This window comes from Manacus vitellinus, unplaced genomic scaffold, assembly GCF_001715985.3.
Source record: "Manacus vitellinus isolate BGI_N305 unplaced genomic scaffold, ASM171598v3 scaffold_3_pilon, whole genome shotgun sequence".
Classification (NCBI taxonomy): domain Eukaryota; kingdom Metazoa; phylum Chordata; class Aves; order Passeriformes; family Pipridae; genus Manacus; species Manacus vitellinus.
In genome coordinates this window covers 20,682,544-20,698,342 of record NW_021940535.1, presented here as the reverse complement: position 1 = coordinate 20,698,342, position 15,799 = coordinate 20,682,544, and the positions used below count along the sequence as shown (strand labels likewise).

General features: G+C 38.3%; 1 protein-coding gene across 1 annotated transcript in view; it reads right to left on the bottom strand.

Moving 5' to 3' along the window:
• SCRN1 (secernin 1) overlaps positions 1-15,799 on the bottom strand; it is a 37,657-nt gene that overhangs the window by 6,580 nt on the left and 15,278 nt on the right. Inside the window, exons 3-5 of the mRNA XM_018075839.2 lie at positions 9,309-9,490; positions 3,262-3,464; positions 166-360 (exon numbers count right to left, since the gene is read on the bottom strand). Coding sequence (XP_017931328.1) covers positions 166-360; positions 3,262-3,464; positions 9,309-9,490 — 580 coding nt within the window. The remainder of the gene's footprint in view (positions 1-165; positions 361-3,261; positions 3,465-9,308; positions 9,491-15,799) is intronic.

Below are 15,799 nucleotides of genomic sequence, written 5' to 3'. Positions count from 1 at the left end.
ATCGTGGCAAGTTTAGGGACAACCTTCAGTTCTGAATTTCTCTTCTACATGGTTTACATGTAGAGGTATTCTCAGTCACATGCAGTTCTGGACAGAATTCCTGAAAAGGAGGCAATAGTGACTAAAAATCCCACTGCCCACACAGAAACATGGTTCAACACTTACCACCTTGCTTTTCTAGGCTCTCCCTGCCAGAACAACAAGCTATATGGTCATCATCAAGAGAGAACACTTCAGAAAAATTGAAGTCTGAGTCTTCATTCCACCAGCCTTGACTTTTCACATAATTCCTTAGTTCAGGATGCTCAGCATCAATTTTTGTAGTTAATGAAAGCTGATTGCAAATGCATTTCACCCCCTCTGTAGAAAGGCCACATATTAAAAAGGAGCATTAATGCAGTTTTTCTGTGAGAAGCTGGAAGGAAAATGTCTTTTCAATTATGAAACAAATTAAACCATTGGTTAGGATGTACCTTTGGCATGACTGCATAACTACACAACTACACATACACAGAATTACCAGTCACTGCAGGTTGCAGAGCTCAATTCTCTGTGCCCTACTGAGACACTGACAGTGTCTTGTTACTAATAGTAGGATTTAGTTAGAATGCCAGTTTCACAATCCGTACCTCACATGTTCTGACCATGAAGTAATAATGATATCCAAATGCCAAAGGCACCTGCCTAACCTTTTTTCCAAGGGTGTATTCCACAGCCACGACAAGGCTTAAGGTCTGACTTGATTTCAAAATATATTTCAGCAGAGCTGCATTTACTGAACCTGCCTTGCCCTTCAAAACTGAGAATTTGGAAAATGCTTACCAACTTGCTTCAAGCTTCCCAGTAGAAAAACAGTTTTATTGTACATTAAAATTTTTTTATATTGAATTTTAAAATGGAATGAAGTAAAAAGGAAGTAGAAGTAGCCTTTAAAGAACATTAAAGGTTTTTTTAACTTCCTTTTCTCAAAAACACTGCAGTGCTAATATCCATACATCCACAGCATGAGTAACAGTGGTTGCTGCAGATACTCCTCAGAGAGAATAAAGAAAATGCATTGGAAGCCAGAGAAAGAGCTGATAAAGTAAATCTGTAAAGTAAAGTTAAAACAGATTCTGGAATTTGGCACAAACCTTTTCTTAAACAGAAACAAAACCAGTAGTTGTGAAAGTTTCTAATAAATGCCTTCCATAAAAGTAAGCTTGCTTTTGTAATGCCTCACGCATGCAATTTAAATAATGGGTAATAACTTCAGGAAGTTATGTGCATCAGTCTGCAGAAAAGTCCCTGTCATTCAGTTCTGACTTATACTAGGGTCACTGGCAGCTTGTTCTGATGCACACTTTCAAACAGTATACTTTTCAAGGAATTTTCTTGGCTTGACTGATAAGAATATTTGTGTCTGTATCCAGCTAGACAAGCCGCTATTTAAGAGCTCTTTAAAATACTTAATAACTCATGTAAAATAGTATTTCATGGGTTTGATCCCCCCAAAAAAAAGAAAATTTATCAATCAAATAAATTTTTTCACTCAGACTAAAGAACAGTAATAGAGAGGATTTTGAAGTGTTTATTCTTAAATTAATGTCAAAGAGTTGCTTGATAAATACTTACTATAAGCTTTACAGTACTGCAGCAGTACCATTAGAAACAGAACAGCTCTGAGGACAATCAGGGAAAAAAAATGCCTTCACACTGGGGAATGACACATTTTCCCCATTTTAATAGCATTTGTGCATTCATTGGAAAGCTTAAGAGGCACATTTATGGTTGCAAAAAAGAACTCCCTGAACAAAGTACAAAATATAGAGTTCTTACATAGCCAGCAGCTTTTCCTCCTGGCAACCTCGGCAGGCTGCAGGAGATGGAAACTACTTATCTGTGGCTCACAGGGACCTCCTGAAGAGAAATGTGCTCGTAAAAAGCAGAACAGAGGCTGCAGTATCATTTCAAAAAGCTGCAAGCAGCAGATGAAGGCAACAGTTTATAAGCTGGGAAGAAGGACGTGAAGGTTATGTATTGCTGATGGAGCTAAAACTGCTAAGTAAAACCCACTGTTCTTCAAATATTGGTCAGGTAGGTCAAGAGAAGGCAGCAGGCTGTCCTGCATAATCACAGGAACCTCAGGAGCCAGCTGTTTTCCAGAACTGGGATTTTATCAAGACAGCATTATCAGTCTTCCCTCCTCTATGTTTGGTATCTGTTCAGGCCAGAAGACTTCCTCCGTCTTGTAGATATCCTTAAAATGCAAGCTTTGCTTGGGAAAACACTCTCTGCTAAGGTAAGCTGATTCATATTTGATGACATGAACTGACAACAGGCCATCACACAACATTGTACAGTCTGGTGTTACTTCTTTGCTCCTCTCCATATCTGCTACCTTCTACCTTCCAGTGAAGGGAAAATGGAGAGAGAATTGAATGGATCTGTCACGGTTCAAATCATGGATGACAAGAGTCCTCTTAAATTATCTGAATTCTTAACTCATTCAAAAGTAAGTAAATTTTAAAAAGCTCTACTCTTATGAAAATAAAAATCCCATCAAAATTAAAACCAGCAACTGAGAATAAATTAAATATAGGCCTTAGACAATCACATTACCTTCAGGCAGCCCATATTTGGTGGAAAAGTTTCAAATAAGTTCAGCCACTAAGCCAGTGAAATCTAGAAGTTAGTTTGGCAGTTCTGGCTTCACACATACAAAAAAAGAAACCATTTACAAGCTTAAAGAGCAGCAAAGTATTGTTTTGCATTATCAGTTAAGAAATGGGGATATGAGGGGACTATATCTATTGCAGTAAAGCAACCTGTATCAGTGCATTCAATTTGACACCTAACACAAGCCCTTTTCTGAAAACAATCGATGTTTATCCTTCCCTCATAATATTTTAGATTTGTAAGTAATAATTTGGGCATAAACTCCTCAAAAAGATACTTAACAGGTTTCAAACAGTAAATAAATCTGGGAAAATATACCTATCAAATATAAAAATTTAAGCATGATGATTATTACATAGTTTATGTATAAAGACAACAATCTCCAGCTTCACAGAAGATGCTAAGTTACATCAGCTAATGCAAATCAACATACTAAAAAATCAAGAGTAGTACAAATAAAGAAGATTCAAATTGGCAATTTAATCAAACACTTGCATTCATTATTCACTGATTTAAATTCAGTGAATTTAAGACGAATCCTTCCAAGACAACTCTTTACACCTATTTATAGTAAGAGAGGCTTGATGGGAGTGATAAACTGACCTGTGATTTTTTCTGCTGCCCAGTACTTCCCAGAAGTCTCCAGTATCCAGGCTTCATTTCTGTCCACAATCAAAAATGCACTTTGGAAAGTATGGCATGAACTCCCATCTTCATAATAATTTCCACCTTGTCCATGCTCTTCCAACAGAGCAACTATTACATCCAATGCTTCTTTAGCTGTTGCACCTCTTTCTAGGCCAAGTCTATAAGAAAAGGGTAAAACATATTCTGAGAGAAATGTAACAGCAAGGTCTTGTTATTACTTCTAAACATCAGCACTGATCCTGTTTTAAAATACCAAAGCGTCAAGTATGTCTGGTGTAAGAATTCTTGCTTTAACGAGTTACTAGAATTAAAGGATAAAATATTGAGTTATTTATTTCTAGTCTATATTTTCTACAGTGGTTCTTTATTCCCAAATCTATCATAGCTGGCTTTTAGTGTTTACTAACCAGTGGTCTTATCTGCACTGTAAACATGCAATGCTCTATTTATCCCCACCTCAGGCAGAAAAATTTGAAGGACAATTTCCAGACGTCTTTTTAAAGTAACAACTGTATCAAGTTTACTTTTCTGTAGAAAAGTAGGAAATTGTAAATTACTATTACCAGTAAATTAATATTACCAGAGACCAAAAAAGGGAAGGAGTATTACAACCCCTTTACAACCTTTCTTTCCCAATACTCCAGCATTAAATTGCCCATGGAAACTAGATGTTATCCTTTTATGCATACTGCATACTGTAGACAGAAGTATTTGTGCACAGTCATACTCCAGTGTTCCTGCAGAGGCTTCCTCAAAACACCATTTAAATACCAGATACGCCTTTTGTCTGAAGTAAAAGTTACCATATGTCTAAAAGAACAATTTTAAAAGGAAGTTTGAGCAAAGCAAGGGCCCTTTAAGGAAAAGGAAATTGAGGCATGATAATAGATTTTACAAAGCCATAGGGAATGACTGTATCCTGCCTTGAATAAATGGGATTATATAATCCCTTGAGATAATTTACAGCCCTAACTGAGTCAACAATAAAAGCAGTAACCAGAAAAATGTCCAAATAAGACCTGCAAACAATTCCACTACTTCCAAAATGCACTAATGGTAATGGTAATGAGGAAATGTAGTATTTCTAGGAACAGCATATCCATGCCTCCATCCTTTGGGAGAGTTACCTAGATCAGCCCAAAATTTCTCTGTTGGTTATGTTACCTTAATATTTTCCTCTGAGTTTGTCTTTCGCTAATAACCCTACGGACAAAGTAATCTTGACTGATGGATAATTCCAAAAAATTCACCTTTTTAAATGTAAGTACTGTGCTAGCTCTTTCCATTTCCCTGGAAATGACAAGAGGAAAACACTACTCTGTTTCTTTCCTAAAAACTATAGTACACAAATGAGGCCCCAATAACTTGAATACAGATTTGTTGATCTCAGCACTTTTCAACCTGATCTCTGCACTAGGTCTGCTTTGTTAAATAGTGGCTGCCATTAGCCTTGTTTTAGGTTGAATTACTAAAAGCAGTGTTTTCATCTCTCTCAGCAGCATGTATTTATCACTTAGTGACAAAGAAGAACCAAGAGTCAATTAGAATTTTAAGGCCTAACTTACAGTGACAACTTCTGTCGCCTTGTTTCTCTTGTTAGCTGAAACTTGGTTTGTGTTGTTGACTCCATTTTTAGTCCCCATGCATTTATGTTATTCCTTTATCACTGGTGCAATTGCTTTTTCAGACCAATGCTGATATGCCAATCTTCACACATACCACAGATATAATTTAAGAGCCAGTCCAAAAGCATGTCTTATTTCCTAAGAACAATTCCAGGAGCTGTCACAGCCACAGTTACATGAATGGACTGAAAACTACCTTGGTGATCATACAGTCACTAGATTCAGTGATAACCTGCTCTCTCCTTTCCAGTTAATGACCAAAACCAATAGGTTATAATCAGATCAAAACCTGCCAAGAGACATAACATCACACTTTAACTTTTAATAATGTCTCCCTGAAATTTCCATTTGAGATGGTTATAGTCTAGCTTTCTCTGTCAAAACCACAGCAGAGATTCAGGATAAAGACGTTTCTCTTAGATATTTTTTTTTTATAAATGGCTCCAGTGCTACATTTATTTCTATTTAACAAAGGTCTAGGCTCTGCTTTTGTTTGGCTGTTCCTATCTGTCAGTCACAAAGGATAGCAAAAAAACCAAGAAAACAAAAAAACACATCCTACACAACAACCACACAACTCATCTTCACAAAACTGTGTCTTGCCAGTTATCTCAGCATCAGTGTCCTGGGCAACTGCAGCATAACCCTCCCACTAACACATTTCAGAGTGCCTTTTCAAGTGAGCTGGAAGCAAAGTTTGAAGTAATTTCACCCCCAAATGAGAGCTTGAATTAGTCATGAATAAAATTTCAGTGACTTAGTAGAAGCCACTGCCTCAGTACCTACAATATGCTATCACATTGTCAAAACAACATTATCTTAAGCTTTTCAAATTCACCTATTAATTATATATGCAGGCTTTCCAAATTAAGTAGCTAACATACTTGATGACATTCTACTAAATTCAGTTTTGATGTCTCTAAGGAAAGAAATTGGTAAACAAATTAATACCATTTTAAAGAGCATTCTTGACTCCCTGCCAAGATTGGCATCTCTGTGTGGCTCTGAAAAAGTTATTGCACCTGTGATGAAAAGAACAAATAAATAATACAAACACATAGGGATTAAAATTAAGACAAAAATGCAAAAATAAGGATGTATTTTACAGGTTTCTTCATATATACCTTTTGTATGATAATCCTGTCCTATTCTAACTGTATAAGCATAAGCAAAACACAAATTCTTCATATGAATGTACTTCCCTAAGTAAACAGATGCTTCATAGAGACAACTGTGCCTTAAAAAACCCCCAAAACTGCAGCCACACTAGGAAGAATATCTGAAGAATACCCTCATAAGCTAACCAATGCAGAAAAAGTGGTACAGCTTTCAAAGACCAGCTTTTGATTAAATCCCCAGAAAATAAAGGTTCCTTAGGAATTTGTGCTGAAACATGTTTTCTCTCATTTTTTCTGTTAGTTGTGACTAGCTTCATGTTCTCCATTTAGATTAACTGGGATGGGGATCAGCCTGCATGGAATAGGACCAATTTCTAACCCTGAAGTCAATCATACAAACTTTATTAATTTCTTAAGAATCATTCAAGTTTTCTGACACTCTGTGATACTCTATCAAGCTACAACTCTGTAAAAATCAGTCTTAATCTTCAGATACAGCAGTATACTAGGTAACACAGAGTTTTCAGTCACTAAGCCAGCAGCCAGTTGGTAAACAAGCTAAAACCCTTGTGAAGCACGTCTTTACTCATGTCCATTGTGACCCTTATTGAAAAAAATCCTTTGTCTATAAGGTTACAGGATTAATTTTCAATTTCCTATTTCAACAAAAAAATGTGCTGACTTCAGAATTGTACTACCCTGTACTACCTCTGGCCTGTTTAACATCATGTTCTGTCACCACACTCACCTACAGCCTTTGCCCATGTTGGCTGGATTTTAAATCCAACTGAAAAGTGGCAATTTCAGATGAGTTCAGAAAGACAGGAATTCTCTCCTATGGAAAAAGAATAATCCCTCCAAGAGAATGTAGAAGCAAATTCTTAGGGGAGCCTGAGCATTCAAGTAAACTTTGATTCTACTACCTGAATGACATTCCTGTGTTGACAACTCTTATGTGTGCTCTAAAGAACATCTTTCAGAGTATGAAGCTTTTAGTTTCTTTTGCAAGCAGCCAGTCCTATGCAGACACAGAATGTCAATCTGTCATGCTTCAGCTAAGATCTGACAGAGATGCACAAGTCCAACATATACATAGGTGAAAAAAAACTGTCCAGCAGATATGTGCATTTCTTAATTAGGCTTCAAATGCCTGTATATTTTTATTCCAAGAAACCCAGTGCAATAGAATTAGTCTGTTCTGCAGGTGAGTAAAAAGAAGCAGAACTGGTGCCAGCTGCTTCACTGCAGCCTACTTGAGACTGATATTGTACTTGATGGCTCTCTCTTTGATGAGGTGACATGAAATAGATAAGCTTAATGCAACTGACCAAGTCTTCACGGTAAGAAAAATAATCACTTTAGTTGAAACAAGCACCAGACGGTAGCCTGCAACACATCTCTACTTCTCCTTGCCTGAAGCACACTCCCTCTGCATTTGAGCTAGAGAATTTCTTCTGCAGGTAAGAAGAAAGAGAGGGAGGGTAATATCTACAGGAGTGTAATATCTACAAGTGATGATTACTTATTGTTTATTACCAGTGCCTCCTTATTTTGATATCTCCTGATTTGCTAGTGTGGGTAAATCTAGAGCTGCTGGATAACATATATTTGAATGTTAAACAGTAATTTGAGACTGAAATAACTGACAAAAATAAGCAGAACTCTACCTTTAAACCAACAGTTTGTCAAAAGTTTCAAAAGCATGGTAGTAGAAGAGAAAAAAATACAGGTGGAGCTTGGAAAGCCACCTAATATATCCCTTTCCTTGACAAAAGCTCGTCCTATATTTTCTTAAAAGAGTACTCAAGTCTATTCAGTCTCCCTTGATGCAATCAAATTCACTAATCTGCCCAGGTACAGCTTCTCCACAGATTCCTTCAGTAATAGACCTCAGAGAAAATACCAAAATAAAACATAACAAATTCCCCCATTATTTTCTCATTGGTCAGATTCTATAAATGTCCGATAATGTTTTCCATTTCCACTGCATTCTCTACAACTGGCTCATATTCCTCTTGATTTATGGTAGCTGGAACCACATGTATTTCTGCAGAGACATCATTACAGAACATTTACAGACGAAGTTTCAGGCAGCTATACACCTAACAACAATCTTCTAACTCTCGATTCCCAGCTTGCTTATGAGAATAACTTCTAAGTTTTTAATGTCCTCTTAAAAGTCAAGGTATTTCCTGTCCTTTATCAATAAAATCTGCTAACTCACTGCAGGAATAAAGTAGAATGGTATGACAAGGTTTTTCTTGACTATCAGTTATTACTGTGCATTTATCAACTCCTTGATATTTAAGTGAGTTTTTTCCCCTTCAGGAACTAAGGTTAAGCTGGGCTATAACAACTCTTTTAAGCAATGTGAAGTATAGTCACAGCATTTAACTTTTTCCAGTCATCCAGAACCTCTCCCATTTTTCACTAGTTGTCAAGAAAAACGAGAAGTCACCTGAAATTGTTTCACCCTGCTCATTAAGTACCCTAGGGTAAATTCCAGCAGGACCGGTGGGTCTAACATTGATTCACTTAAATATGCAGCTGTTGTCACGTCTTTAACTAAACTGAGTCCATTTGTTTCTTTTCTCTTTGTAATAAGTTCACACCATACTCTCTCTTCTTTCATTTTCAGCTTTCTTCCCCCACCCAAGTCTCCTTTAAATTCTCTTCACTACAAGATCAGCATGCAGGCTGAGCCTTACAGTGCAGAACAAGCCTTTAGGGCAGACAGCCTTCGATGAACAAACTCACAGGAGTTTGTTTGTCAGCATTTAAATAAGGGCAATGGTTTGCATTGGAATGCATGGGCTGAAGTAAGGCATAGTAGTTTGTTTATGCCTACAGTTGGCTATAAGCCCAGAATAAGCTTTTTAGGTCAGAGTAGGCTGTTGTAATGTGGGGGAAAATGAAGGGCACACCAGCAATCTGATATTACAAATTGGTTAGTAGTTCCTTACTAACAATGTAATCAAATCTCTTATCCTGCCAGAATAGCCACTGCTAGACTGTAGGGTACGTAGACAAGGCAGAGTGAGTGAACCCACAATAGACTGGTACATCCTTGGTAGCTAAATTCAGATTGCAGGTGTTTTAAGTGTTAATTCAACTGTGTCTGGAGCTCTGCCTAGGCAGGTCTCCTCCTATACTGTTTTAAAATCTCCTCGTGCCAACACCACAAAGCTGTTACCTGGTACCATCATCGTCTAAACCTTTGGTGTTTGAAAGGCTGGTCACAGCTTGACAGGCCACCCACCTTACAAGATCCATGCCAAGCAAGGCTTCGGATTCAGAAGCTGGTTCTCTGGTCACAACGGCTTCATTAGCTACGCAGACTCCGTGCTCGTTAGCTCCCATTTCTGCCCCCCAAAGCCAGGAGGGCCTGCTCAGCACAACAGCATGAGTCTTCGGCACCTGCTCAATCTCAATATATGTGCACTGCAGGGACAGCAGGAAAAGAAGAGGTCAAACAATTGCAAGTACTTTATCCAGTGTTGTGACTGAAATAACACAAGACTTCAATGTACAGACAGGACGCACGTTATTTAAAAAGTTCACGTTTTGTGAATGAACAAGGAACTTTTTTAAACAACATTTAAGTGTCATGTTTGAGCCTTTACATCCTTATGTTGCATAAGCCTGGAAAAATACATCTGTCTTGATGCTTGCAGGTTGCAAAGAATCAAGCAGAACCCAAATGCTAGAATCACTGGAAGGCAGGAGGAGACTGTACTGCTACATTAATGAAACACAGATCATGTTTGTACATAGTAACAACAACAAACCATTCTACCACTTCACCTGAGCGCAGTCTCCAGTATTTAATTAAACACATAGTTTAACAATGGTAACTGGACAAATAAATTAGGAGGCTTCCCCTTCTCCCTTGCTGCCTCCCCCACGGCTACCCCCAAGACAGAGACAACTGCAGAAAGAGAGGAGAAGAAAAGTCTTGAAAAGATTCAGTGGCATGCTTTGATAAACAGTCATAGAAATAAAACACAGGCATTGTTGTTGCTTAAGATCATGTTTGTGCTATTTTAAATGGTCCACTGTAATCGGATGTTTGTGGATGTACTCTGACAAGTCAAAACTAAAAAGGAAAGCTGCAGAGAAGTCAACGAAACTGCAAGGAAGGAATTATATGTTATCTTTCAAATACATTTACTTTTCCCTTGCCCTAGGACTTCAAATCAAGCACTGTTTTACCAAACAGCATGGATTAGAGCTTGAGCCATCATTACATCATTGGCATGTGCAAACCAAAGGAATGGGCTTTACATTTTACTACTGAGTTCACATCAAGTTTTTCAAAGATCAAACTCCACAGAATTTTCTTGTGAGGAAAGTGAAGTTGTCTGAGGTATTTATGAGACAGCTCTTAGTGTCCAGCACTCCTGTTGTAACATCTTCCATGCAGGAAGTAATCTGCAACATTTTTCCAGAAGAATATCTGATCAGAAATATTAAAGTAAGCAGGATCATCAGAATGGACTTGTGGACTAAAATTTGTTAGCCTTGTTTCCCTTGCTGGGTCTATATTAATACCTAAAGCCAAAGAAATCAGGCCAAAATGATTAGCAGTGAGAAGCTATAGTTTTTCTCCTAGCCTGTCTTTCCCCCTTTAAGGATTACACAGCATGAGCATCTTCATCCTCCAGTTTGAGCAATGATTTTTACAGTAATAGTTAGTCTAGTATGCAATTAAAATGCATAGCAGACCATCTTTGATCAGAAATGGCATTTTCAGAGTCCTTCACTATGACTATGCAAGAGGGACACAAGAAATGAGCTTGCCACCTTCATTAGGAAATGCATGCGAATAGTCAAACTGTCACCTTGCTATAAAACCAGGCAAATTATATGTGAAATAAGAGAATGATTTCTCATAGAGGATATACGTAATGATTAAAAAAAAAAAAAAAAAAGAAGGAGCAGAAAACTCTTTCCTCTTTCATTATAAGGAATAAAAAGAGTATAGGGACATGTTTCCCTTTTCTGCTGTGTGCTTAATTTTAATTTATGGCTTAGGCAATAAGATCCTGTCAGGAACAAACTTACTGTATTTGTTAGAGAAAATCCTTAATACAGAAGCCAGGAGCTAAAATTTGACTAATGAAAACACTTTTTACAGCTCACCCTTGGCTTTATTGTGTAACCAAGACATGCCAGAACAGATATTCCTTACCAAAACTCCCCCTTCTCCATTTGAGCTGTCAGCAAACAAATCTCATTTTTGACATTCTGTGCAATTTTATTTCAGTGCTTCAGGTCAGTGTTGTTTGGATAAGCACTTAATGCATGTGGGTGAACAGAGAATAACTCTATTTGCTGGATGTGCAAAGGAGGAGCTGCAGCAGCCACAAAAGATTACATGTGAAAACATGACCAGAGCAGCTGTCAGGTGACAGGTCTGCAGCCAAAGCAGACACCAACTCCTGTACAGTGCAAGCCTTGGCCCCCACGTCTCAAGGGTGGTCAGCCAGCTGGAGCCATCCTGCAGAGCCATCCAGGACATCAACCTTCTCAACTCCACAGCAGAAATCAAAAACTGTGACAGTGTGGAGGAGACTTCAGTACTCCATAAACCCACACTTGCACAGCATTCTCTGGCTGAATAACTCCATTATACAAGCTTGCTTACACCGACTCTTTGATTTTCTAGAAGAAAAAATTATGATAGCACTCTGAAAAGTGATAGTTAGGCTAAAAAAAGTGCTGAATGCCTTTCCTCTGCAAAACATATTCTGGCTATCCTTGCAACCAAACACTTATTACTTGGCACCTCATTCAAAGCAGCATTTCCAAAGCTGCTATTCATTGCAAAGATTTTATTGTCAGTGGTAGCAGTTGAGAAAAGGGAAAGAAGAAATTGTTTGTTCCTACTTGATGAATCTAGAGCATTCTGAGAAAAATGTGGTTTTGCTATGTAACTATGTAATCAGAGCCCAGGAAACACCTCTACACAACTCAGAATATAGCTGTCACCTTCTATATTGCTTCATTACATCCTTAACCCCCCAAAAAAGCAAGCATGGACCATATTTTCACACTATATTCAGTTTCCACACAATAACTCAGGTACATAGTGTTCAAGCCTTATTTATATAAATTATCTCAGAAGATCTAAATAACAGAAAAAATGTATTCCAACCTGCCAGCAGCTGACAAGTCTTATGAAACTACTGATTCTTATTTGTTTGCCATGGTTATTGACATTGCTGAATAAGCCTTGATGAGATGTCACATTCCCACTAGAATTATTTACTCCAGTAAGTATAAAAGTAGGCACTCAATAGGATTGATGTATTAAGGCAGGCATTTGGTTCATATTTGTTAATAATAGGTATGAACTTCTAAAAAAAAAAAAAAAAACAGGGTCCAGATTATAAACAGGGTCCAAATAATAGATTATTAATTTTAAACATAAACCTCTCACTTCATAATTTCACCATCCCCCCCTTAAAAAAACATCAGAAAACTCTCTTCCAGACACAAGAGGAACAGGGCTATCCACTTATAGCCAAGACACATCAGTAATAAAGGTAGGTCAACCAGAGCCAGACACTCAGTTTGCAGCACAGCAAACCACTGCTACTTGTTCCACAGAAATCAGAACATACCCTTAAACCAGCTCAGGCACAAAAGGAAACAGGGGGGAAAGACAACACTAACCACCAAAAAAACCTCAGTGACCACTAGATCTCTAGAAACAGGAGCTCAGACGATGACAGGATTTCAAAAGGGAGCACAAACTCCAACCTCCCTGTCTCCTCTCCTGCACCCCACAGATCTGGCAAATCCCTCCACAGCACAAGAGCAAAAGCAGCCTGTTCTATTGAGATCTGTGCCAAAGCAGGCAATGACAAATGAAACAGACATAAGGTACTGCTGTGATCCTGCTTGCCACTAACCCTGTCTTTAAAACTCCTGAAGTGTCCAGCCTCAGCATTTCCTAACACTAACATTTTTCTTTGAGTATGAATGCTAAAAACAGAAGAATACTGACAAATTTGGTGGCAAAGGCTGTGAGTGAATGGTGTCAGGCTCCATTGATTTTCTAGAACTCCAGTCCTGAAAGCAGCATAACTGGCATCATGCCCTGTGACAGTAAATTCCCATTAGGAAATATAAAAGTAAAGAACAGAGACTTCACATACAAGAGATGAAGCCAACAACTTTAAAGAAAATTGAGCAGGCTGGAAACTAATGATATTTATTTAATTTACAGTATCAAGAAGAGAATCTTATCAAGGCAGTTCTAAGAATAGCACAAGGCACAAATGTATCTCGCACCCTTGCTTGGGCATGTAGATAGGTTGGAGGTATTCCAAAAACAGACACGACAGTCATAAGCACAAGAGATTTCTTCTTTCATTAATGAAAAGAAGCTATTGTGCAGTTTCTACTGTACTCAGGCTGCAGAAGCCCAATTCCTAGCACTGTCAGTCAGGTCATTATGAAATATCAATGAAATCACATAGGCTTCAGCCCTGGATAACAAAGGCAATAGTCAGGGAATGCTTTAGAAAGAAATTATCTTTTCCTGAAAAAGGGCCTTAAGATTCCAGATTACAGAAGAGATCCCACCCCACCCCCTCCCCCGCCATCAAATCCAGGCTCTAAATTGGCATTAACTCTTTGCTTAACTACTTCCAGCACTGCTGTACCATAGCTCATATTTGAAAATAGGCAAAATATCTGTACCATTGTAGCAACTCAGTAAACTGCATCATGGTTGCTTTTAACCCCTTCCAAAAGAGGGATGGAAAAAACGTGATGAGGCAATGAGACTGCCTCCCTGGTTATCAAGACATTGAGACTGACAGCCTGATTGGAACTGTCTAGAGAGGTGATTCCACAGGTAACATGGGCTACCTGGGCTCTCCCATCACAGTGAAATGGAAACCTGGAAAGGTAAAACATGGTTGTTCATAAAAGCACTTTGGACCATCTTGTGTGGATGTGCCTGACAATGCACTTTACTGACAATTCTTTTGCTGCTTATTTACAGGAACAAATTTAGTAGAGCTCAAAGGAATGGTAATAACTGTTCTCTGGAAAGGGAAATATGCAAGCAGTAGAACACACAACAAAAGATGTGGTTAGCCAATGTTGTTACCACTGCTTGCTTAGGCTCAAAGCAGAACTAAGTATAAAGTCTTCCACTCTACAACACCAATTAAACATGGCCATGACATCTTCTGCTAGTAGTGAAACTTGTGCCACCATGGAGGGGACAGCCATACACCAGGATAAATCCAGCCTGGGTACATCTCAAGCAGCCAGCCCTAGTTCTAGCACTCATGTAAGTCAAACCAGAATGATGAATATAAGTCTCTCCAGCGTCAGGATGAATCCTCATCTTTCCGAAACACACACTAGTACTTGTATCCTCATGTTGTAGCCAGATATAAACAGTATTAACTAACTGTAAAAATACAGAAAAAAGCCAATTTCTGACACAATGCCTCTTTCTTCTTCATATTAAGAAGAGTTTTTCCCTAGTGCACTTTACATACACTTTGTACTTGCATATTGTTCCTAGATGTTTGTATTCACTGTAACCAATAACTGTAAAATTTGAATCTGTGTGCCTCTGATCCATAGCAGTGTGTAGGGTAGATAATTTTTATTCTGGAAAAGAAAAATAATTAGAGAAGCTGGAAAAAGCCAAACAGTTCCCCTGTCAAAAAGGAGAACTATCTGCACCCTCTGACCTACTCTGATCTACTCTATAAAGCTATCAGGGAGCCTCAGGCATATAAGCCACAGTCTGGAAACATGCTCAGCAAAATGAAATATAAAAATCTCCAAACAAATCAAACACCACAAAATGCAGCAAGGCACCCAAGGCTGAGAACACTCTGGTGACACTATATGTCAGAGTTGATTTAGCAGTCAAGAATTCACCTCTTGTTTTTTAAGATATAAATCTAGCAATCTCCTGGGTGATGAGCAAAAGTAAAACTGAAATAGCGATGAAGCTTATTAATTTAATGTTTTAAAACAGTTACATTTCAAACAAGCCACAAAAAGCCTGTCACAGAGATATCCTTGGAACTCTCAGATATCCTAGGCATTTGAACTATCTGCTCACACATCTGTTTTGACACAAGTAAATTGTTTGGGTCAAAATGGGGGAGTTGGTAGTTTTTTGCCCCACACAATTCTAGCACTCTCACTCCTTTTCCTCTCTGCTACAATAGAAAAAATATTAAAGAGATTAAGAACAAAAAAAACATAGTTCAAGCTAACCAGTTTTGCTCTGGTAGCAGAAGAGAGCAAATAAGCAGCACTCCAACAGTAAAAACAGGCTTTGAGAGGGCAGGAACATCCAAGAGATTATTACTTCTATCTCTGAAATGCCGCCAGCTTGTGCTTGTGTTACAAAGCAAAGTCAAACACATTAGTTTAAAGGCCAGTGGCCTGCAATGGAGCAGAAGAGAGAAAAAGCTCACAGTAGCCAAGCAATAGACTGCTGAAGGCAGCAACCAGTTTCTTTTATTAGTTGCTGTCTGCCAGCATAGTGCATCTCTTCTATCTCTGTACAAAGTCTAAGGGTTAGCTTAAACAAGGTGGTTTGAGGTAAGCCATCTGTCTGCATGTGCATGAGCTAGGCTGCCTACCAGCTAGTCATCAGGTCTCAGCTGAGAGGCAAGAAATGCAGCTTCCTAAACTACCTCTGAAATGTAGCCTTTAGAATACAATCCTTTTTTTAATCTAAATACAGTAAACCAAAATTTT